The 23,010-nt window shown below is 53.9% G+C and overlaps 7 protein-coding genes and 1 non-coding gene across 8 annotated transcripts; 3 read left to right on the top strand and 5 right to left on the bottom strand.

Moving 5' to 3' along the window:
- Nucleotides 1-1,889: 1,889 nt before the first annotated feature.
- On the bottom strand, nt 1,890-2,171 carry ColSpa_05289 (UPF0394 membrane protein; the record flags this gene model as incomplete). The annotated part of the gene is made up of 1 exon (XM_049271501.1): nt 1,890-2,171. One exon carries the CDS (start codon nt 2,169-2,171, stop codon nt 1,890-1,892), a length of 282 nt encoding a protein of 93 aa, XP_049127458.1.
- A 4,588-nt stretch (nt 2,172-6,759) lies between these two features.
- Nucleotides 6,760-8,101, bottom strand: ColSpa_05288 (lanosterol 14-alpha demethylase; the record flags this gene model as incomplete). Its single annotated transcript, XM_049271500.1, has 4 exons — nt 6,760-6,819; nt 6,881-7,354; nt 7,411-8,037; nt 8,066-8,101. The coding sequence occupies 4 exons, from the start codon at nt 8,099-8,101 to the stop codon at nt 6,760-6,762; spliced, it is 1,197 nt and encodes a 398-aa protein (XP_049127457.1).
- A 1,635-nt stretch (nt 8,102-9,736) lies between these two features.
- On the top strand, nt 9,737-10,579 carry ColSpa_05287 (uncharacterized protein; the record flags this gene model as incomplete). The annotated part of the gene is made up of 2 exons (XM_049271499.1): nt 9,737-9,757; nt 9,845-10,579. The coding sequence occupies 2 exons, from the start codon at nt 9,737-9,739 to the stop codon at nt 10,577-10,579; spliced, it is 756 nt and encodes a 251-aa protein (XP_049127456.1).
- Nucleotides 10,580-10,939: 360 nt separating this feature from the next.
- On the bottom strand, nt 10,940-12,058 carry ColSpa_05286 (uncharacterized protein; the record flags this gene model as incomplete). The annotated part of the gene is made up of 2 exons (XM_049271498.1): nt 10,940-10,994; nt 11,049-12,058. 2 exons carry the CDS (start codon nt 12,056-12,058, stop codon nt 10,940-10,942), a joined length of 1,065 nt encoding a protein of 354 aa, XP_049127455.1.
- Nucleotides 12,059-12,926: 868 nt separating this feature from the next.
- Nucleotides 12,927-13,014, top strand: ColSpa_tRNA_135. Its single transcript is given in 2 exon segments — nt 12,927-12,965; nt 12,979-13,014. It is a non-coding gene; the product is annotated as a tRNA-Tyr (tRNA).
- Nucleotides 13,015-13,399: 385 nt separating this feature from the next.
- On the bottom strand, nt 13,400-14,452 carry ColSpa_05285 (hydrolase tropI; the record flags this gene model as incomplete). Its single annotated transcript, XM_049271497.1, has 2 exons — nt 13,400-14,073; nt 14,188-14,452. The coding sequence occupies 2 exons, from the start codon at nt 14,450-14,452 to the stop codon at nt 13,400-13,402; spliced, it is 939 nt and encodes a 312-aa protein (XP_049127454.1).
- A 998-nt stretch (nt 14,453-15,450) lies between these two features.
- On the top strand, nt 15,451-16,256 carry ColSpa_05284 (free methionine-R-sulfoxide reductase; the record flags this gene model as incomplete). The annotated part of the gene is made up of 4 exons (XM_049271496.1): nt 15,451-15,492; nt 15,525-15,629; nt 15,756-15,795; nt 15,847-16,256. The coding sequence occupies 4 exons, from the start codon at nt 15,451-15,453 to the stop codon at nt 16,254-16,256; spliced, it is 597 nt and encodes a 198-aa protein (XP_049127453.1).
- Nucleotides 16,257-16,708: 452 nt separating this feature from the next.
- ColSpa_05283 (spherulin-1A) lies at nt 16,709-18,028 on the bottom strand (the record flags this gene model as incomplete). The annotated part of the gene is made up of 4 exons (XM_049271495.1): nt 16,709-16,975; nt 17,223-17,588; nt 17,663-17,955; nt 18,019-18,028. 4 exons carry the CDS (start codon nt 18,026-18,028, stop codon nt 16,709-16,711), a joined length of 936 nt encoding a protein of 311 aa, XP_049127452.1.
- Nucleotides 18,029-23,010: the final 4,982 nt, after the last annotated feature.

Raw genomic sequence — 23,010 nt, 5'->3', positions numbered from 1 at the left:
TTGTGCCTGTAGCTATCTTCTGAGAGTATCCTCCTTCTGCCCGATTTCCACTACTTTAAGTCCCATAAATTCGTTTTGTCATGCTGGTTTCACCAAAAGGTCCCTCTCCCGACGTTTCCGACAACCGAACTCCGTTGTAGGCCTTGTCTACTCTTTCGCCAGTGCTCTCGGACGGACCTTAGTGGACACGGAGCACATGGACGTCCGAGAGGCCCCCCGGACCCAGCGAATCCGTGGGGAGCCACCCGACACCTGAAGCAAAAGGATCCTTAGAGATCACTCTGAACGATCTGCAACGTTCTCTAATACCTCATTCGTGTCCGCCCTCGCCCCTGCCGCCACAGGACCCTGTCTATATTACCAGCTCTATTATGTTTTGTTTCCATGGAGCACTAGTCATGCGATTGTTCTTGGATGCGCACACTGTCATCGTATGATCTACATATGTATCAGATTACAATCCTCGCGTAGTTCAGTTTGCGTCATACCGAGGTATGGTACTGCGGATGTGCTTCCTTCTGTGCTACGGCTCATTGACAAGATGACTCGCCTTCGTTCAATGCTTCAGCATATTCTTCTATTGAGTTCCAAGTCCATCAGAGACAGCCAAAGTAGGACTAGTTGGATGAGGCCAATAGTTCTTTCTGGGCGCTGTATTCTATGGTCAGGTGATTAATTCATTTTTAGCCCATGAACCACGTCTCGGCACAGGCTCTCAATATTTGGGGTCATCCTTGACATGCGTTTCTCTCGGACATAATACGAGACTTATCATTCCTCGACAGCCATTCATCTTGAGGTGAGCGCGCTCAGCTTGCTGTCCAGGTTTCGGATCTGCTAAAACGCTTTTCGCTTCCGCTTCATCTGCGCCATTGCCGGCATCTACAATACGCCAAGAAAAGAAGTCACAGAAATCGAAAGACGCATATGCACCAGTCTGCTATGGAGAGAACCATTGTTCGATGCAACAAGGTAAAGACGTGTGAACCGAACCGTACACACATAAGAGACGAAATGCCCGTTAAAACGAAGGAGACTAGCCGTAGATCCGAGGCGCTGAGGAGGTTGTGTTAGCTGCGGAACATCTGATTGTCCGGCGTATAGCATATGATGGAAGAATGACATATTATTCTATCTTCTCATTCATGTAAGTGCAAAGCTTGGTGACAAATCAAGCTTTGGACCGTGTCTCAATATGAGCCTGTCATGGATCCCACAGAGGGGTCTGAATGACACAACTGCTTGCCCGCCCCCCTGTCATTCCATGGGGTCCTTTCTCGAAACGCGCGAAGTACTTCCTCAAGGCTTCGATCTGAACATCGCACTAGGGGCCTCCGCACTCAAAGGTGACGGTCACAAGCTTCCCCTGCTAGGTTCTGCAGTTCCGACCCAAGCAGTGTTCACTGGGTGGTTCGATACCTAACTGTCTCTGGCACATCAAACCCTGAGGCGTGGTACTGAGCAGTCATCCCGCATGCCCCAATCATAGCCTAATCGCTTCTTTCTTAGCCTTGAGATTCCGACTTTCAAAGGGCGGTCCCCCAAACCATCACGTGTATGTGCTTAAAACAAAAAAAAACATGCTTTTCGATTGTTTTGGGGTATCTAGTCGTCAAACACCCTCGGACATCGCAATCCCATGCAGGCTAGTGGTATTTCAGCACTGCCTTGGCTGTGAGACGCTTCATCGCAGCCTCGGATGTGCTTCTTGTGATTTCCAGCCTCGTCCTTGCCAGTCGGAGGCTCGAGCAGCATAGAGATGGCTCCCTAACGCATCGCCCTTCACCGAATCGTGCCCAGTAGCCCTCTCTGCTACAACAAACGCGGCGTTCCTTCAAGCTATGCCATACACATCATAACATTCTCCCACCAAAAAGACAGAGCAGGGCTTAGCCAAACTTGCGGCTGCCGCCCTTGTGCGTCTTCTCGTCCTTGGCACCCTTCGCCTTCTTGCCCTTACCGATGAGTTCCAAATGACCCGCGCGCTCACCGAGGAGCTTCTCCGTCCGTCCCACGAGGCCAGCGGCGAGCTTCTTCTGCATCTTGTCCGCGGAGCCGTGGGCCTTGGCCTTTTGCGGCTTCGCCACACGCGAGGCGTTCTTGGTCGACTTCTGCTTGGGCTTGCCCGTCGGCGCAGGGCGCGAGGAGGATTTCACGCCTCCTTGAGCCATATTTGTGAGTGTGGGTGTGTTTGGGTTCGGTGCGCGGGTTTCGCTTGGGATTTGGTCGGTCGAGTGCGAGACTCGTAGGCCGTCGGCGGTCGGCGCCTCGTGAGAACAGAGGGGTCTGCGTCGCAGTAGTAAAAGAACACCGCTCGATGTTTAGAATTTGAAGACGATTATCTGCGTTCAGTTCTGTTTTCGCAGCTTGTCGGGAGGTTGTGTGGTGCGTTTTTGGCCTCGAAGCAAATGATCCGGGCGACGTCGAGAAAGAGTGAAAAGGCAAAGTTCAAGCGCTCTTGGGCCGCCGCAAGCACTGGGCCAGAGAAAATTTCAGTGGGTCACAAGCTTATCGCTCACCGACACACCGACCCCACCCCCACCATGCAACCCCTGAATAGTCTAGGTACGTACTTTCATTCTCTCAATTTTTGCATCGGACAATGCACTTTAGAATACGATTTCTCTCGCCCCATCACCCTCATGGCGAATCGATCACAAACTCAGCATACTCTCACATGGTCACGATCTATTGGTTCTTCAGTTATCAAGGTCTCAGCGCAAGCTGTATGCCAGTGCTAACGAAAAATACATTTGTCTTGTCTCTACGTACCCCTTGACCACAACGCTTCGGACCGCGTTCTGGTACGGCCTTTCTTCACGTATCCAAGTCGCTCATACAGCAAAACCACCTCGCCGCGCTTTGTTCCTGCTTGAAGTCCGCGAAGATTCTGCAAAAATTCTGGAACAGTCATGTCCTTTTGAATGCTCTTGTGGTAGCGGATATTGGGCTTGTTGTGATCCGCTGCTGCGTGGGCCACGTGTCTTCTGCGATACGAGCGCGAAGCCTAATAAGTTCACGACATGCCCACACGTCAGTCCAAGTGACCCCTAGAATGACAACTCATGATTCGGTCCCATATTAAAATCAAGCGAGATGAGTCTATGAGGCAGTAAACTGAAAGATGGCATCCCGATTGTGGAGAAAGTTCGCGTGTAAGTCACTGTCATCGCGTGTAAGTGTTCAAGCTCATCTCAGCATGCCGGATCACTCTTTGCGTCTCATACGGAGCACCGCCATGATGAAAGTCGATTTAAACCAGTCCAGGACGGATTTACAGTGATCCGAAGTCCTTGAACCTTAAGAGATCGTCAGGTCTGCCACTCAAGGTATACCGCCTACAAGGGAAATCAACTCTTAAACTCGATGTCTCTTCTGTTCTTCATCTCCATCCATGAACAATGTCTAAGGTGTCTTTAGTCCTCGTAACTTACCGTAATTGGAACCCGGTTTGAATCGGTACGGAAGGAAAGATGGAGAACTTGTGTTCGCAGTTGGTTGCCTTGTATCTCGAATGCCTTCCAACACAAGGCTAGGCAGGCATTACTTCCTTCCGTCTCATACATTACATGGATTCCACTTGCTCTTTTATTCCAGCCCACCCAATCTCTGAACCCTCTTATCAAACACGCCTAAACTAGTTCCTATTAACTACTCAAATCTACTTGGAAGGGGCAGACAGTCAGTACCTCAACCAGACCCGTTGTCTCGACCAACCGGCACCTGTGGCCTACTCCTTCCGACTCGAGTGACAGAATGGGAGCAAGCCAACACACTCTACTCGCCTGTATTCCTACTTTGCCTGGTCTTTCGCAGCAACATTACCTCCCGCCAATAATCCAAATCATCTTTCCGTTCTTCGAGAGGGTACTTTGTTCGCAACCCATGTACCGAAGTTGATACTTTTTGCTATCAATCGCCTATCGACTGTCTTCCACCCCCCGCCATCAGCTCATTCTGTATCACGCTTGACGGTTTCATCTCTAGTCGCTGTCTTCATCTTATGCCGTCACACGTTTCCAGGTTCTGTGTTTCTCGTGTTCACGTTTCCTGTCGCTATGGTCAACCCACAAGATCTTGCCCCTATCCTAGGACTTCCAGGTGCGTCACAAACCTGGCGCCTAGGATGCCATCAACTCGAGATCATCCGCCGGTTCGCTTTTCCACCACTACGTCTCTTCATCATCGCTTTGTCCTATAAATGCTACAATTGTACTCTCACGCAGCCTAAACCTGCGATTGCCGGTGAGAATTACACCCTCAAAGTACTCGTACGCCATGTCGCCTTCTTTGGCGCTACTGGTTTGACGGTCTTCAGGTGTTTGAGGTATTCCCTAGATGATCCTTCTCTTGTTTGCCATGTTTGTAAGTGAGAAATCTCTATGTCTTGGCTGTGGAATACCTTCAAGTACTGTCTTGCCTCCCGCCACACTTCTGCTTCGAAAGCATTCTACCCAGAAGCCATTCTCACGAAAGGATTTCACAGATGTCAGAAACAGATCGCTTTTAGACAAAATGCTGGAAACTTCAGGAGCGTTGTCTCCTAAGCAAAGCGCTCGCCTACGTATTATAGCAGGGGATTTGGACGATATGGAAACTCTTATCGACGTCCTTTTCCCAAAAGGTCTCGAGGGAGAACCCGTCCACATCATCATATACGGTATCGGAGGCTTCAGAACCCATGAGACTACAGATTTACAGGGATTTGTGGAAAACCCCTATGTTTCTGAAGAAGCCATGTTCACGCTCGTTGCCGCTCTCCAAAAGGGCTACCGAACGTTTGGGGCGGAAACAATGCCTCGCCTTGTCAGCATAGGCACCATTTCAATCAGCAGGCAGATCTATCGATCATGGAGTCCACTCGCAGCCAATATCAAGCCGCTTTACGAGTGGTTCATGGGCAAAAAGGACGGCTTTGACGCAAATCAACGCAATCTAATCGAGACTGGCAGCATATATAGCGACACGAGCAGCGACACAAGCAGTGAGTGCACTGTCACACAGTCCAGCTGCGACAGATTTATTAGCAGTGAAGAACATGACAGCAGTACCGGTTACGAAAGCAGTGATGACTCTAGCAGCAGTAGTGGCACGCAAACTAGTACGGATGACAACAAGACAGAATCCGTCTCGAGTATGGAAATGCGGTCTCCCGATGCCGACAAATCTGCAATGGAGAAGGCCATTTGGCACCATTACCATTGCTTCAGCTCTTGCCTGGTTGTGCGACCCACCCTTCTCACCTATAATCAGCCTTACGGACTCTAGGCGGTACGGATCGGCAAGATAGGGAACTCGGCTCCTGGGCATACCATCGCCAGGCGAGATGTTGCTGAGTGGCTGTATTATCATGGCATTCTCGGTGGACAGGAAGGGACGATTACGATTACTACATGAGGTCATTCAGCCTCTAATCCGTTGCCAGAAGCGTGCTTCCCACCAGAGAATTAAGATTCTCAAACCAAGCCTAGTATCAACTGAGACCAGCTATATTGTACAGCAGTGTTTGTATCACAAATACATTCAGCGTCCAATATGATTAGCATCCATGCATTGCTTCTTCACTAGCCTGTTGAAAAAGGCTGGGAGTAGTGCAATAGTTGACGGATCATGCTGTCCTTCATCAAGCACCCGAGCCGCAGGTCAGCACTATTTGGATATCGAGTATCCTCAGGTAAGCAATTGAGCCATCCTGAGAGCTTACTGCTTTTCTTGCTGCATTCTTTGGTGAAATCACCTTGCCTTCCATCATAGGTCCTGTCAGTATGACAATCGCGGGCGGCTCAACGAGCGCAAATAGACGGAATGCGAAGAGTATCCACTGTGGCCGATCGCACCCCGCTTCGCCGGCCGGCCTCAGCATCTCGCGCCGCAAGCTTGGCCAGCTTCCATTTTGCCGGAAACCTTGTTTAACCCCTGCTAGGAAATCCAGAACCTGAAAGTCTCACTTTTGAAAGTTCGGTGTCCCTGATTTCGTGTTCTTTGTCGGCGTGGTGCTGCCTTGTAGCCTACTGTCCGGAGCCGTGGAGTTGCCTCTTTGCGCGATGGCCTTGGTTCTGATTGGCTGCTATTGGGGAAACGTGTATTGTCCTCCCGTAGCGAGCCACGTCGCCGGGTGACAGCACATTGCTAACGGATTCCTACACGACGTCGCCACAGCCGGAGGAAACCGGCCGACTCGGTTGAGCGACAACCTGCCTCTACCCTCGCAGCACGGCAACATAATACCGGGACAGCTGAAATATTACCACTACTTTCTCCTTGGTTGTTTCTGGGTTTCTTGTCGCTACCGTCCTTGTCCGTCGTCCTGATTGTCCCCTTATCCCGATATCTCTGCCACTTATACTGCAAAGCCTCCCGTCTACTTTATGTTTTCAACACCAAAATTATGCAAAGACGAAGAGGACCAAGACAGAAAAACAAAGTAACGGGCTGGACGAGGGTTAGTAGCTAGCTGTGTTGCTACTTCACTCTTGGAGCGGACACAGAAGTTGGTAGAAATACTTTTGGCCGAGCTACTCTGATGTGTCGCATCGTACGGCGTTCTCTGAAAAGAACCCTCCCATACACGCAGCATAGTGATTGAGTTCGTTCTCTTGTATGGAATCGTTAGGCTTCGTTATTAATACTTGGTTTACATGCGACTATTACTGAATGATTCATGCGTTGTTGACTCTGTTCACCAAACTCCGGTACAGACCGGGCTTACGGTATGCAAGCACACTTGGGCCGCAAACCTCATCTAGGCGTGGCATACCCTTAGCATCCTCCCATCAACTCTGGCCACACTCGCCTGGAAACCTTCACCTTCAGGCCGCCCTGGAGGATCATCAGTAAGGAGCGTCGACAAAACAACAAATTTGAGAATTCGTCTACTCACCTTCAGCCATGGCGAGCCGATCTTGTCAAAGTCAAGGTCGTCAAAACGCACAGTTCGAGGTTGCTCAAGGGTCGCCCATATGATGTCGTAGTAACGAAGAAGAGTCGTCAGAGTCTGGGTGACGATGATTGTAGCCATCTTTTCGCCCGGGCATAGGTAATTTCCGCCGCCGAGGATCATGGGCTTGGACTCCTCTTCCCTTCCTGCAAGGTCGACCAGCTTGTTTTCGGCGTTGAGCCAGCGTCCGGGCATCCAGGTGTCTGAGTTTGGGTAGTTTGCGGTGTCGTCATGCTTCAAAAAGAGGGATACGGAACTCATCGAGCCCTTCGGTTCGACGGACGCAGGGCGGAAGTACTTCATTGCATTATAGTAACGCATCGTCTCCTTGATACAGGCCTGTAGGAGTACCGAGTCGCTTGCTCCGCTTCGAGCATCTCTCTTGACGGCAGCCATGACATCTGGATGGCGCAAAAGCTACGAAATCGTTGTCAGCTGAGGTAGGGGACAATTTTGCAACCTTGGACACATACGCAAACAACAACCCACGAGGTCACGGCGGCGGTCGACGTGTCAGAAGCAAACATCAGGAGAGCGTGATGGGCAGCAAAGCAGTGCTTCAGCGGTGCCGTGCTCCTGTCGTGCAACATGTACGTGATGTAGTCCGGCAAGTCAGACTTGACGTCGCCGTTCTTGGCTGCTACGTGTCGTTGGCTGAGCCTTTCCCAGAAGATCTCCTTGACACGCTCGCGAGCACGATGCAGACGTCGGGCTGACGGATGAGGCACCCAGTCAGGAAGCACCAATGACCAAAAGTTGTCAATGTCGTGCTCCATCGCGTGCATGAGGCTCAAGAGCTCGCTGCCCGACTCGTAAAAGTCATCGCCCATCAGAGTCTTCACAGTGACATTATGCGTCAGCTCGGAGACTTCGGTGAACAGCTCGACGTCACTTCTCGTCGTCCACTCCAGAGCGCAACTGTGGGTCTCTTCCGTGGCGCATTTGACGGTGTGTTCCTGCGCCTCAGCTCGATCCATGTACTGGATGAAAGATCCAACCATTATTCTAATGTTCTCCATGTATACCGGATCCATATTCTTGTTGAGAAAGGCGCCCTTGAGTTCGTGCGTTAAGACAAGATGTTCCACGGGTGTCTCAAACTAGGTTGAGATGATTTGGGGGGCTCACCATTCCATGGCAGAATGAGCGAGCATTCTCTGGCATGTTGAGATAGGCTTTGTTGAGCCTGTTGCTACGAAGAAAATAATTGTAGGCCATCGGGAGTTGAATCGAGAAGGCGTTCTCGCATTGCGCTCCCACTCTGCGAAGGAGCGAAACAGGGTCGGTTGCATAGTCGGGCGTATTTCTGAGAAAGGACGGGAAGTCCTGGCCATCACAAGGCGGGACCTTGCTAGGTTTGGAGTACCGTTTGGTAAGTAGTATGACTACCACAAAAACAAGTAGTATCAACAGCATGGCAATAGGATTGAGGGGAGTGTGAAAGAGCAAAGAGTCAAAGAAGCGAGGAAATGACTGCAAGTCCAAAACCCAATTCCAAACGCTACAAGAATTTTCGACTGCTACAACGACGAAAGAAAAACGAAAGCTATAAAAGAAAGGTATTGGAAAACCATGTCGACAACTCGAGCCTTCTTATAGAACCAGACCAATGGTCCCACCGGCCCTTGTGTTTGAACACCCACCCACCCATGTCGGAGGTCCGCCCAGACGACTGAGACAGCATCTCTTGGCACTGGATGTTGAGATTGATACGGTGCGATGGGGGAAAATTCAAAAGACAACCTATACACACAATATAGTCTTGGGCCTCAGGGGGTAAACAAAAGGACTCTCCGATGGGCCTCGGAATGCGGTGGTGCCCGGATGCTGGGTTTCAAGGGATGGGCTAGCAACACCGAATTGGCAACGCGACTAACATGAAAATCCATATAAGCCCCTCATTCTGCGATTCTGGTCAAGGTTCTTTTACAACGATTGTAACTACATATATGAGGCAATACATACTTCGTAATGATTGAAGATACGTAGACGAGGGCAAAGGAGGGAGTAACAAACTCGCTTACCTCCCCTGTTCTTCCGTCACCCACATGTTGAGTGAGGTACGCCGCAGTTGACAAAGCTTGGATTACAGGGATTATGGATATCATTCGTTTTCTGCGTCAACTTATGGAAAGTCTCAAGAGCTATGATTAGCGACAACGCAATTGAATCGCAAGCCTTCGACCGATGGGACTCATCAGGGGAAAAAATTATTGCTCAGGCCCAGCATTCACCAGCGGAAGGATTGAAGAGTTCTTGTGAGAGTTCCACAACGATGCCTAATTGTAATCAAACTTCATCCTTTCACCCGTGCATGATCGAGTCAAGACCATCGAGCCGATTGGGCGTACACATCAGACGAGTGAACAAGCTCCTACCGAGGCCATATCCCACGCGGGGTGTCTACCGTGTTTCCCTTGTCCATCGGAGAGACTTTTCTCTCCCTCTCATCAATGTCACACATCGATCCGGTGTAAAAACTACTGGCATCTCTAGAAAGGAACTACACCATGACCACTACACTCGACAGAGGTGCACCGAGACCCGAAGAACTTGGCGATGTACAGAGTCTCTTGAGGTATGTTTGATTGCACTAGGTACATTGCAAGTCGGTCGTTTGCGTACTATTAGTTATTCTTTATGTGTTTCTATGGGTTTTTGTACGCTCGGCGTGTGCCTCTTGTCGGAAAGGGGCTGGATGCGATTAATGCAACCATCGACATCGGTGTAACTACCTAAACACCGTTTGTCTCTCAATTGAGAGAGTTTTTGGGCCCTTGGCGCCCCGAGTCCTTCACAATGACTGCGGTCCAAGCAGCTGTAGATCTCATCTCATCCCAGGCATAACCACTGACCCCAAGGCACAGACAACCGCAGACCATAATCTGGCTCAAAACCTCTGACCAGTCCTTTGCGATCCACAAGTCGCTCCTGGTCGAGTCGTCCAAGTACTTCCAGCGCTGTCTCGACGGCCCCTTCGCCGAGTCCCAGACCAACACGATCGACCTCGACGATGACTCGGACGACGGCGAAGCCAATGTGAGCATCAGCCCGCTCACCCTGGGCACCTATGTCAAGCTATGCTACTTTACCCGCCTCACTGCCCAGCGCGTCAGGCGCTCCCGTCGCAACGCCGCCGACAACACCGAGGACTCGTACGAGGTCTCCCCCTTTATCCTGAAGCCCTGCGACATGCAAACCCCGTACGATCTCAATGAGCTCGTCGACATGTGGTCTCTGTGCGACCGTTTCCATGATGACCTGCTGCTGGGCAAGGTCTCAACCGCCATCCGGGAGACGCTCGACGTCGGCGCCATGAAGCTGGGCGATGCGCACTGCGCCGAGTGGTGGGTGTTCAACTTTGCCAATGGCTACGTCGCGCTCGAAGGTCTGCACCGCAGGGACGACGACATTGAGGGGCTCCTGAAGAGGCTGAAGGAGTTGTTCGTGAAGAACTGCTCGCCGGGGTCGTGGGAACGGTTGGCATATCAGTTACCGAGCGAGTTTGTGGTTGCGACGTCGATTGCGTTCCAGAGGAAGATGGCGGCGTTAGTGGCCAATGAGGCGGCTATCACGAGGGTCAATGGAGCCAGTCTGTGTTATGAATGTAAGACCAGGGTCCAGACGGCCTTGAAGAGATGAACAGAGTCGACCGCGTTACCCATGAGCGCAACCCTGACCATGGTGGATGAATTAGAATTGACAGGCATCTGTGGCTGGTTTTGCCTTCAATCGGTTGTCTAGATAGGGAAGTTTTGACATTTGTTACTTTCTGTCCGGAACGGAGTTGATATATATATGCAGTCATGCCGCTGTCCTTTTTCCCCGAGCCCCGCCATATGCTTTTTGGTGCCCGTCCGTCTGCTCATACCGCAGCAAAATGCAATAGTATACATGCCCGGCGCCTGCCACCATGTAAGGCCTAACAAAGGAATCGCCGGAAGTTGTTGCCATCCGCCAGGCGAAGATATTGTACAAATTTTAGGTAGTGTACTTAGAGAATCAGAGGTGCCACATGGGGAGCTCAAAGTCTCTGTCCTTTGGCCAGTTCTCAGTCCTATGGAAAGGGGTTTGTTAGCAAGATACAGGTGGTGCGGGGCAGGGTTCTTACCTTGTGGTCAACATAACCGTCATGCGTTTCCTCCGCTCACCTGTCTCCTCTGCATCAACTAGACGCAGCCACTGGTCAAGCAGCTGCCTCAACTCTGTATCCTCCCGCCCAATGCAATCGATGCCGCGCTCCATACACGCAGTGCGCACTTCCTGCTCCTCCAACCCAGCAGCACCGCCATCGCGCGCCAGAAGTCGATCATCTCCCTCCAGGAACGCCATCCGCAGCCGGCCCTTGGTCGCCCATAGCCCCGGCGGGAAGAAGCCGAGCTTCTCCCACATCATGCCCGGCACGTGCAGGCTGCGGAGCACATGCTTCCTGGCCGCCGCCTGTGCCGTCCCTGACGCGACGCCCTGCGGCGCAGCCTTCTCAAACTCGAGGAACGACGTCTTACGGCGCTCCTCGGCCTGCTTGAAGCTGGACTCGACCTGCTGCGGCAGGCGGCATGTGTAGGGCACGACACCGTCGACGAAGATGACGATGAGCGGGGTGAACTCCCCACAAATAAGGAGGACCAGACCAAAGAGCGGGACGCGGAGGATGTCATGGCGCACGCGCCAGAGGAGCATCCAGTCAGCGCGCGAGAACCCCTGGGGGATGACGCCGGGCGTGAAGACGGAGGGCGAACGGAACCCCTCGACGGAGGCGCTCTTTTCGGTGATGACGTTTTGTATCAGGCGCCGGTTGGAGAAAACGGCCTTGAGGCCCGTCTTGTAGAACTTGATATAGGCCTTGCCCGTCTGGAAGAGGTGGCCAATCTTGGAGGAGTCGGGCTTGCGCTCGGGGAGGTCCAGGGGCGCCGGGCGCGTCGAGGCGGGGGGGTTGACTTTTGCGCTCGGGACGGGCGGCGAGGGAGGAGAGGTGGGTTCGGTCGCGACGGAGCTCGCCAGGCGGCGGTAGGGGGTCGCTGTTTTCGCGATGGCGGAGAGGAGGAAGGTTGAGTGGACGGAGCTTGCGCAAAGGCGCGAAGCCGGAACGCGCATTGCGCGCAGTGTTGTGCTGCGGTTCATCGCATGAGAAGTTGGTGCTGAGGGAAAGAGAGAAAGAGAGGGAGAGGTAAATGAGGGTCGAGGTCGGAATCGTGAACAGGGTGGTCGCGGCGAATGAGTAAAGAGCGTGTCAAGGATACGGTAATCGACTTTAATTAAATAAATAAAAAAAGGACAATTGGTTCCGTCACTGATTACCTACAATTGCTTATCGCTTATCGGAGCTCGCCCCTTGCGTCGGCCCCACACTACACCCTCCACCCGCGCGTGTCGGGTCCGGGGGAGCGGCCTTTCTCACCGAATCAAGCTTTGCCGTTCCCCTTGGCGTTGGTTCTCTCACTCGGAGCAAGTGGATGGCCCAATCGAATATGAGACTGATTCTGGAGATCTCGAAAATGCGACGGGACTGTTTCTGACGCGGGGCAAGGTAAACTTGGCCCCTGGGCGGTTCGGGTAAGGCGACCGACACTTACACATGCGACAAACAGCGTCGAAATAGCTGGCTATAACGCGGCCAGAGGAATTGGGTGCAGAAGCTTCGCTGGAAAGTAGTAGAGATTCGACTTTTTTTTAATGATCAATCACAATCAGTTGGTAGGGCAAAGGAAGTAATCAATGTGATTTCAATATTAAATATCCCTTACATCATGCATCACTCGCACTTCAACTCAGACGCTATAGTGACCACTTCAATGCTAGTACACTGGTTCATGACTGTTTCCACCCTTGTGGAGAGTTCTCACTTATTGGAACTTGGCTACCAGTTGGAAAGTGTTACCCGCGTACGAGCGGCACATCTCAACCCTGTCGATCCACTTGTGAGTCATCAGAATGGTTTGTATAGCATAATTGCACCAAAGCATCCAACCAAGTAAGGCTTAGCCTTAATCTCCCCTTGGTGTAGTTGGTTCATCACGTTCGACTGTAATGGTTACATTGTCATCGAAAGGTCTCTAGTTCGATTCTGGAAGGGGAGAACCTTTATTTTTGTCTTTTTTCATTGCAACACTCGTCGGTTTTCATTCCTTGCATGGTGATGAGTTGTGTTGATTTTTACTTCAATTGCACACAGTAGTTCCGTTTTTGCACATTATGTAGTTCGTCGTATTGCACCCTCTCAACTTTGCGTGTATTACAACCATTACAGTTCACAGCCTACCGCTGTTTCCCACAAACTTTGTGTACATTAATACTGCAGTCGCATCGGACAGGATCCTACGCCATGGATATTCAGTCATAGCGAGTTAGTCGTCCAATTTGATGTTCGAGCTAATTGCCTCAGGAGAGAAGCACAACACGTGCAGACCTAGAAAGCCAAAACATTTACTGCCTTCAGGGCCCCCTTCTCAGATTACCATCCTCTCACTCTTCCGCGCCCTGCCCAAACCACCTCCGGAACCAACTCACGGCCTGGTCCTCGGCCCTCCTCCCATATTCCGCCTGGCTCTGGTCATTCGGATCTCCCCTGACGGCGAACCCGTGCTTGGCGCCCGGGTACTCGACAATCTCGCAGTTCTCCTTCTCGCCCAACAGCTCCTTGGCCTGCGCCATCTTGGCCTTGGGCATCATCATGTCGTCGTCTCCGTTCGCCACGCTCAGCGGCAACACCACCTTCTCCAGGTCCCCCGGCAGGCTCAGAAAGCTCGGGTGCGCGGTGTACCCGCAGTCGACGAGCGGCTGAGCGCCGAACGGCCCGGCGCCGAGCTGCGTCAGCTGCACGGTGTACTTACCGCCCCAGCAGAACCCGGCGACGCCGATCTTGGTGGTCTTTTGCGCGGCGCGCACCGAGTCGACGGACGTCGACGAGGAGGCCGACGGCTGGGCGAGAGGGGCGGGCGGCGCGAGGCGCACGGCGCGGAGGAAGTTGCCGATGCGGGGGATGACGACGCCCGAGCGTGTCGCGACGAGGAGGGGGATGAAGTGCCGGATCAAAGTGGCCACGACGACGGGCGCGATGACAAAGTACTTCCAGAACCATGATTTTTCGCCATGCATCTTGTCGGCCATGGCCAGGGCGGACTCGGGCACACCGTAGCCTTTCCTGTCGCGTCAGTAACTGCGTCTGTCCATGTCTTCGTAGTATTGTCATGCGCTTGCGGTCAACCCCAACAGAGGTCACGCTGCGAGACAGCAGATGGAGCATCACTGACCGTTCATAAGCTCGGGAACCAGCACCACCGCCGGGATCCGCTTGGCGTACGCATCGGCCAGCGCGCGGGTGTTCCGCAGCTCCCATCCAAAAGCGTCCGGCAAGATGACCACGACGCCGGCGGGCTCACGGTCCGGATCGGGCCGCGCGACGTAGGTCGGCAGGCCGTTGATCGTCTCCTCGGTTCCCTGGGGCTCGGCGTCGCCGCGGAGGGTGCCCTTGAAGCAGTCGGCGCAAAAGCGGGGCGCCTGGTGTTCCGAGGCCATTTGAGCAATCGTCTGTTCCGGTGATGGTTTTAAAAATATGACTAGGAGGCGAGGAGGCTTGCTGCGGTGTGCTAGAGGACGACTTGTACGTGACAAGCTTTGACTAGATGGAGCTGCTTAAAGAGCTAGGAGCCGGAACTGGAGTCTCGTTTTTTAGAACGGAAGCAACGCTAATGATAACAGAAACCAGTGAAAGGTGGGATGAAAATCTCATGCGTCTGCTTCACCTCCAACAGCGGCATCATAAGCTCTCGGACGCCGAGGTAAAAGAGGCACAGCACGGCGCGCGGGGTCAAGGAAAACGAAACCATGACGGCGCACTGCAGTTCTAGAGCGACACTACACTAGCAACCGTTGCAAGATTGGTTTCACCCCCGTCCGTCGGAGATCAGATCAACCCTCCAGCCAATGCACAAGTAGGTACGCGCCCGGGGTTCGGTACAACCTCAATGGCGCGTCGGCGCGGGTCACTCCCGAGGTGATCTGCGAACCGCGCACATCGGTGACGGATCCCATTCCGAATGGAGAAGGGGGGAAGGTGTACCTTGAGCCAGTATGAGCGGCAAGATGATCGATTGGAAGAGCCACAAGGAGAGCCTTTTAGTCTTGAGCTCCGGAGGCGCAATCAAGGGTACGGGCCAGAAATGCTCCACTCAAAGCCCGTCGCCGCCGCACCTCTGAGCTTTAGGGCCGGGAGAGGGAGCACCAAGAAACACTAGATGCTGACATAAAGGAAAAAAATACCCTTCCCGTCCCCGACGAAACAGAAAGAGGAAGCCCCGCTCACCGAGTCTTCACCGAAGGGTCTGACGTGATTGGGCCAGTGGATTTCAACACACATTTTCCCGTCTTGACCTCAACATTGCAATTCAACGTCTAGAGCACCAAACACGTATCCCCGGAAACCGTAAAACGTCACATCTCATACACGACTCTCCAAGCTTTTTTTAACCTCATTTTTCATTTCATATATCCCACGTATCTGCCGCGCAGACATCATGGTACATTCACAGACCTCAAAACTCATGAGCCCTAGTCTCGTCGGGTGTACTGACGAGTGAGTGACTCAAAGGTCCACGCCGACGCGTCCAACTTCGCCAACGGCGTCACCAAGGAGGAGGCCTACGAGCAGGTCCTCCTGCAGGCAGAGGGCCTCTTTGACGGTCAAAGAAACTGGGTACGTCCTCACGCGGAAAAAAGAAGAAAAACCCTCCCCCCTTCATCCACCCCCCCCCCCCCCCCATCTTCTCATATATGAACCCTCGACTCCCCGACTCAGTGTATCGACTAACACCTCCCCCAGGTCTGGTACGCAAACCCCCAAACAACGCAGCCTGCTCACAGTATGGGAATTCACATCTAACTCACCCCCGCCAGCAACCTCTCCAACGCAGCCTCCCTCCTCTGGCACGCCTACCACTCCCTCCCGGCCCCCTCCGCCTCGGTGAACTGGGCCGGCTTCTACGTCCTCGACCCGCTCTCCACCCCCGCCAAGCCCTCCCTCATCCTGGGCCCCTTCATGGGCAAGGTCGCGTGCCAGACGATCCCCTTTGGCCGGGGCGTCTGCGGCGCCGCGGCCGCCACGCGCGAGACCCAGCTCGTGCCGGACGTCGACGCCTTCCCGGGCCACATCGCCTGCGACGGTGACAGCAAGAGCGAGGTCGTCGTCCCCGTGGTGGCCGAGGGGGGCAAGCTCGTGGCCATCATCGATGTCGATTGTGCCGTGACGCAAGGGTTCGACGAGGTTGACCGTGTGTGGCTGGAGAAGCTCGCCGCTCTGCTGGCCAAGAGCTGCGACTGGTGAGAAAATCTCGAGAGTCGGGGACACGCAAGAATCAAGACGCAGAGTCGAGGCATGAGATCTATAGCTGAGGAGTGAGCATCTCCATGGGCGTGTTCGAAAAAGGGGCTATCCCACGGCGCGGCTGTGGACGGTGGAGGGTATACAAACACAAGGTCGTTTCATCAACGACTTTGATCAGACTCGGCAGAGACAATCCCGGATTTAAGACGAGGTCGAAAAAGACCTCACAACAGACATGACTCAACAAAAAATGTATTGAGCACGCTGGAGTCAACCTCCGCGTTACGACTAAAACTTTTTTTTATATCGTTCATCCCATTGGCAAGAATTCAGTGCCAAGCCACGCCTGGTTCCTGTGTACCTCCTCTCTCCGTTCCCTCCAACCTGTAAAACCCCGGGTCATGAAAAACGGGTTTCCGTTTACGTCATCGCGTCAAACCACGCAAACGTGTTTACTGCAGAGCCTTCTTGGCGAAGTTGGGCAAGACGAAGGCGGCCTTGTGGATCTCCGAGTTGTAGTACTTGCACAGCTTGTCCTCCTCCTCGGCGGACCACTTGCGGAGGGGCTCCTTGACGTTGCGGCTGGCGTCCTTGGTGCAGACCATGAAGCCGATCTGACCGCTGGGGTAGGTGGGGATGGTGGTGTAGGCGTACTCGGCGACGGGGAAGATCTCCTTGCAGTCCTTCTTGAGCTTGGAGATGAGGGGCATGTGAAGCCACTGGTTCTCGGCTGTGTACCGTCTGTTAGCTAGTCCTGGTCCTTATGGTACATGAGGAAAGAAAGCTCCAGAAAGCGAACAAGGAGAGACAAGAAAAAAGAGAAAGAAAGAGTCTCGAGCACAGGCGTGACGCTTTCCCGAGTTGGATAGACAAAGGAGATGAGAAAGCGTTTCCTGGAGATAACCAAGCCTCGCCGGCTGCCGCTGGGCATAAGAACCGGGGGATCAAATGGGTAGAATCGAGGACAGGCCAAAAGAAGGAGAAAGAGGCAGGCCACGTTGGGTTTGCCTCCAGCGTTTTGCTTATTTCTCTTCCAAACCCGAGACTTCCTTGATTCCCCTCCTGGTATTCCTGAACAAATGGGAACGTACAACCTTGGGTAGTGATGACACCGCCCTCCCGAAGGGCGTCGTGGAGGAGCTGGAAGTAGGGCTTCTGGAACAGGGACTCGGCAGGACCCTCGGGGTCGGAGGAGTCGGTGATGATGACGTCAAATGTGTTCTTGTACTCCTCGAGGAACTTGAAGCCGTCGCCGACGTGGGTCTTGGACTTGGGGTGATCGAAGCCCACGGCCATGTTGGGGAGGTACTGCTTGGAGAGGCGGATGACGGCCTGGGAGACCGTGTTAGTGGGGGGATCGTTCTTGTGGCTCAGCACGCTGAAGCATGCCATGTGGTGATATTCACCTCGTCAATGTCGCAGAGGATGGCCTCCTCGACGCACTCGTGCTTGACGACCTCACGGAGGACACCGCCGTCACCACCGCCAATGACCAGGACCTTCTTGGGGTTGGGGTGAGAGTTCATGGCCAGGTGGGTGATCATCTCCTGGTAGGAGAACTCATCACGCTCAGTGGCCTGGATGACGTTGTCCAGGACCAAGACCATGCCGTAGTCGGTGGACTCGAAGATGAGGACATCCTGGTACTGGCTCTTCTCGTGGTGGACGACCTTCTTGACCTTGAGGGTCATGGCCTGGCCTGTGGCAGGTCGTTAGCACGCGGGCCATCTCATCTCAACATGACTTGAGCATGTAGACTTACCGGGCCACATGTCCGAGATCTCACGGAACCAGCCATCTGTAAATTATTCACCGGGTTAGCGTGCTCTCGACTTATTCGTCTCATTTGTTTCTATACGGGGTGTCTTCAGTCTGTTCACTGCTGCCCCGTCTGCATTGATGATCCTGAATTATGGGTTGTTTTGAGGAAATAGCTGCCGACATAGTTCGTGGTGTCCAATTGCCGCCTCGCCAAGAGGCTATACGAAGGGCGATCTGCACGCAGGGGATCGATGTTTCTCCTGAGCAGTTGCTTAACCGAGAGTAGCATGACAGGATTGTGCATGGGCGCTCAGACGGTGGAGGAGCCAGAGCCGAGATTCGCTTGGGGCGGGTAAGCCACCCGTAAATAGTCGCGGGAGGTTGTTGGCGGTTGACCAGGTTGATAGACAGGGCCGTGGACGAGGCCGAACAAGTCCGGCCTGCCGGCAGGCGACGTCACGGAAGAGACTAGACGAGGCCATGGGGCCGGGGGCCGGTTGCGATATGTTCCCTTGCCTGTGGCGTGGCGCGCAAGCCGAAGACGTTGTAGGGCGGGGTGATCACAACATTGTTGTACCAGGGCCCCTTGGGAACAAGCAGCGACGGGAGTCGGGGGCGCCAGCAGCAGCACAAAAGGGCAGCTCGGTGCAGACGTAGGGCAGAGAGTTTGTGAAGGAGCGAGGGAGGGAAGGAGGAGGAAGGGGGGTGGACCGCACGAACCTTGGATGGTAGGATGGGCAATCTCGCTCATTTTTGCGGTAGACGGGGGGTTGATGGCAAGACTATTGTGTAGATGGTGGCGTAGATAGCGACAAGTCGACAGAGGCGCAGGCAAACGAGACAGATGTCGCTGGTGCAGGCGCAGTAGTCGGGAAGGGAGGGGTAATATATGACGGAAGAAAGCCAGGACGAAAAGTGTGCTGTCTGTCGAATATCAAAACAATGGATGTGCGTTGACGTCGTGTGGTAGGTTGTGGTTGGTCTGCCGATGCGGTGTAAATTATGAGAGGAGGCGGGTGCCGTCCTAGTCGTGGTGCGTTTGCGGTGCCCGCGTGAAAACCAGGAAGAAAATTTTTGTGGCTCCGGGGTGGCCTCGTTTTGAGAGCTGGGACCCAGAATTGCAGAGACCATGACTGGCCAGTCTCTTGGCCGTGAAGACTTTGGACGGATATCCATCATTTCCCCTCCCTCCCGGCCCTCCTCCTCTTCTCCTGCAGCTGCAGCTGGCTTTTACTGGTACTCTTCCTGTGGCTCGAGGCTCCTCATACCACCACCCACACAAAGCTGTCATTGGACATCGTCTCATTATCAGTGCGCGTAGGCCTGGGTAAGGTTCCTGACTCTTGCCAGTCGCCAACTTAGAAGGCAATGTCTTTTTCCACCACGCCTTGATTGCCTTGTTACATGCAGATACACCCTATGTTGTTATACGTAACACCAGGGGCCGAGCGCACAAGCTTATGTCATGCCATGGCTCCGGGTCCATGATTGAGGTTTGGCCCGGCGGGACGAAGGCTTTTACGGGGTACTATGTACCCATTCCATCGAGTCTGGACGATTCTTGCCCAAGTTTGACAGCGACGTCGGTCCGTTGCTTGCCAGCCTTTAATGCCCATCGCGAAAGGGGCACTTGTTGGCCGATGCTGCGAACCACCCGGGGACTTCGTGAGTGGCCATTGGACCTGTTCAGCCGTCGTCGTTGGGGGGGATTGCGGGCCAAAACCCAAAGCAAATAAACCCTGAGGGAATTATCCGCTGTTGGGCATGGCGCATATATGCGGCGTGCCTCTGCAGAAAACGTGGCGAGCCAGGATCTCCAGCCCAAAAACCTCTTTGGCTAATGGCTCCTATTATTTTCTTCTTCGTTTTGCTTCTTCGTCCCGCCTCTCACCCTCCCTTCACTCGGCCTCTCTCTCCAACACTGAACGGGATCTCACTCCCGAGAGTCGGCTCCACCCCTTGGCCGGCAATCAACGGCCTTCATGTCTCACCGGCTGTCGGAGTCTGCCTTCTCGCCTCGGGTGCCGATCTCCACCCTCCAGCCGTCCATCATATGTGACATCTTTCTTTGTGTGTGTGGTTTTGACAACCTGGAAAGACAAGACGAGACGAAACGTGACGACGCCATGGCATTCGGCTTAACAATTCCTCGGGCCAGGCCACGCACGACTGTGTGGTGCCGTGGGAGAGAAAGTCTTCAGACTAGTGCAAAGAGCCGAAAGATTTTGCCCCCAAAATGTTGTCCCAGAACATTCTTCAGCGGCAACTAGACCACAGAAACAAAACTTGTGGCGCGCCAACCAAGAAGTAAATCGTCTGCCCTGGTCAGCCGCCGAATGCGTCTTTCGCCTCTGGCCGCCAACCGAGACAAGAAAAATGCGTGAACTGCGGGGCTTGCCGACCTGGATCCAACCCGCCCTGCTGTGCTCTCCCGTTTTCTGCCAAAGCCAGCCGCCGTGTCTTGCGTCCACTCCGATGTGGCAGATTCTCTACGTACCAACGTCGTAAGTCGCACCAGCAGCTAATTCAGGCATGTGTGAATCATACAGAAAACGCTGCCCACACCTTTCTTCTTCCTCTTTTTCTTTTTTTCTCCTACTTCCTTCTCTGTGCAGCCAAGGGTCCGTTACCACATTGCAAACCTCGCTCTTTCTTTTACATCACTAATGTTGAACCTGGAGGGCTCGTGGCAATTGAATTGAAGTATGCAATCTGCCGTCGCAGACCATCAATGTAGGACGCCACAGAGTGACCCTCTGGCCCATCGGGATGTAAAACAAACTCTCACTGCAGAGGCTCAGCCGGAATATGCTGCCCCAGATCTGGCATAACGCCGCAGCCTTCATCGCCCCAGCTGACTAGCCTCTTTCAGTGACGAGAAACAAGAGTAATGTATTTTGGGGACGGGATGATTGGTACGAATGATACCCCAGGTTTCGCACGTTGCTGTTGTAACTGTCCCAATCTCACCAGTGTTGTTTCGGTCCCGCATGAACTGAGGAGATATTTGGTAGGGCTGGCCCGAGAACAGATGCGAGGAGAAACGGCAGACTACCTACTCGCGAAACTGCTTCCTGGTTGGTGCTTTTGGGGATTGTGACAACAGAGGCTGCTCCAGGGCGCCGATGCAATGCCATATGCCCACGCAGAAACCTTGATTTGGGAAAAGCAATTCACGCTGCGCGGGATGGCAAGTCCGTGCGGTGCATCGTGTGACAAAGCCCAAAGTTTCCAGAGACCCTGCAGTGTTTGAGGACGATCCACGAATCTTCGCCTTTCTTTTTTCCCTTTTTCCAACAGGCCGAGACCCTGGGCCCCGCGCGGGTTAACCCATCTGGCGGTTTTCTGTCTACCAGCACACCATTCCATTGGATTACACAGCCTGACATTAGACGAAGCTGAAGACGAGGTCCACATATCCCGATGCCATAAGCTCGCTCAGCCGCTCGGCCTGGACGTTGTCTTTGTTGCTTTCTTGTCAAACTCGGACTCATTGACTGGCTGTCCCTCACTGGGCCGTTTGGTCTTGGGGGCCGCATCCGGCAACGTTTCGTAGTGTGCGCGAGGGCATCCAGCCTCCCGCAGCAGCAAACCCATTGAGCCGCGCCAGGCGGCTGACTGGTCGAGCACGATGAGCTGGAACATAGTTTGGCAACCGACGTTGAATCTCGGAACGCTGGCTCGGGCCAAGTCTTGTCTGTTTCTCCGCATGATAAGGGCCTGGCCGCAAGGTCCGAGCGAGGATTCAAAGCTTCTGCGGAGCGCCCGGCCTCACGGCGGCCGCCGTTAACTTGAGGCTCTAACGCAGACGGTTGGTTGCCTACAGCGGGTTTGGGCCAGTCGTGCACAAGTCCCGATTGGCGGCACGGAGTATTCGGAACATCTCGACTATTTCGTGCAGGTTATCGGGGAGGTCGATGCCCGCCCAGGCCTTGCCGTGTTGAGTATGCTGAGAGCGACAGTGGTAGTACTGTAGTAGTAGTAGCAACAGCAGCAGCAGGTCATCGGCGCTCTGGAAACGCACGCTGATCTGGCTCATCGATGGCTGTGGATCCCGGCTAGAAGGCCGTGAGTTGTGCAACCCATCCACAAACGGGCGCCCTCTCGAACGAAACGAGCTACATAGTACAAGTCTGCGACTCTCATCCCTGCGGCTGTCATGCCTCGACGGCCAGGATTGGCCAGGGGAGACCCCGGCGCCTTGGAGCGTTCGTTTCTGCGGGACTCTTACCATCGATGCTGCAGGACCCTCGTAGCGGCCCGCAAAACCAACGTTCAATTTTCCACCGGAGCCTGCAATGCTGATCAGAATTAGTGTTGGGGAAAAGTATGGCAGAATGAGACTCCAGGGTAGAGCGATAGGCAGAGTCGTGCTCGGGTGTGGACGTTGCAGTCGCATGAATCAGGGGGTGACATGCCTCCCCATCGAGGGCGGACGCGTTCGGCCAGGGCCCCACTGTTCGAAAGGAAGGACTAGCATGATGCATGTTTGTGCAATGCATTGTACAGGAAGTACGGATACAGTAGAAGGCTTCTCTGGGAAGAGACGGCCGTTTTCGAAAGCGGAAACAACCTGCAGAAGCTGCCAAAGAGCCGTATGGCAGATGAAGGAAGTCTGATGTCTAGTGGCTGCGTGGCGAGCTGCGCTACGCCTAGAAGCGACGAAAGAGGCGTTGTGGAAGTGGGACGCACTTCCGCAAACAACAGCAGCCACTTCTCTTTGCAGGCCTTGTTGGAGGGCGAGGCGCGAGCTGGCCACTGTTGCGGGTGCGACGGCGGCTCGCATACGCGAAGCAACGCATCGCTCCTTAACCAAGAGCTCAAGAAGGGTAGCGCGCACAAGGCGTTTCCGGAGTAGACGCCTCGATTGGGGTTGCGTGGTGGCGATCTGGTATGACGCCTGGGTCCGGAGGATCGGAGTTGCTCCGTTTTCGCGAAATGCCATGATGTTACCGTACTGCTTGCTCAGTCTAGAATATGGATACTCCGCCTG

The sequence above is a fragment of the Colletotrichum spaethianum genome (genome assembly GCF_022836535.1).
Source record: "Colletotrichum spaethianum MAFF 239500 DNA, contig11, whole genome shotgun sequence".
Taxonomy (NCBI): Eukaryota; Fungi; Ascomycota; class Sordariomycetes; order Glomerellales; family Glomerellaceae; genus Colletotrichum; species Colletotrichum spaethianum.
This window is presented reverse-complemented; position numbering and strand designations above follow the sequence as displayed.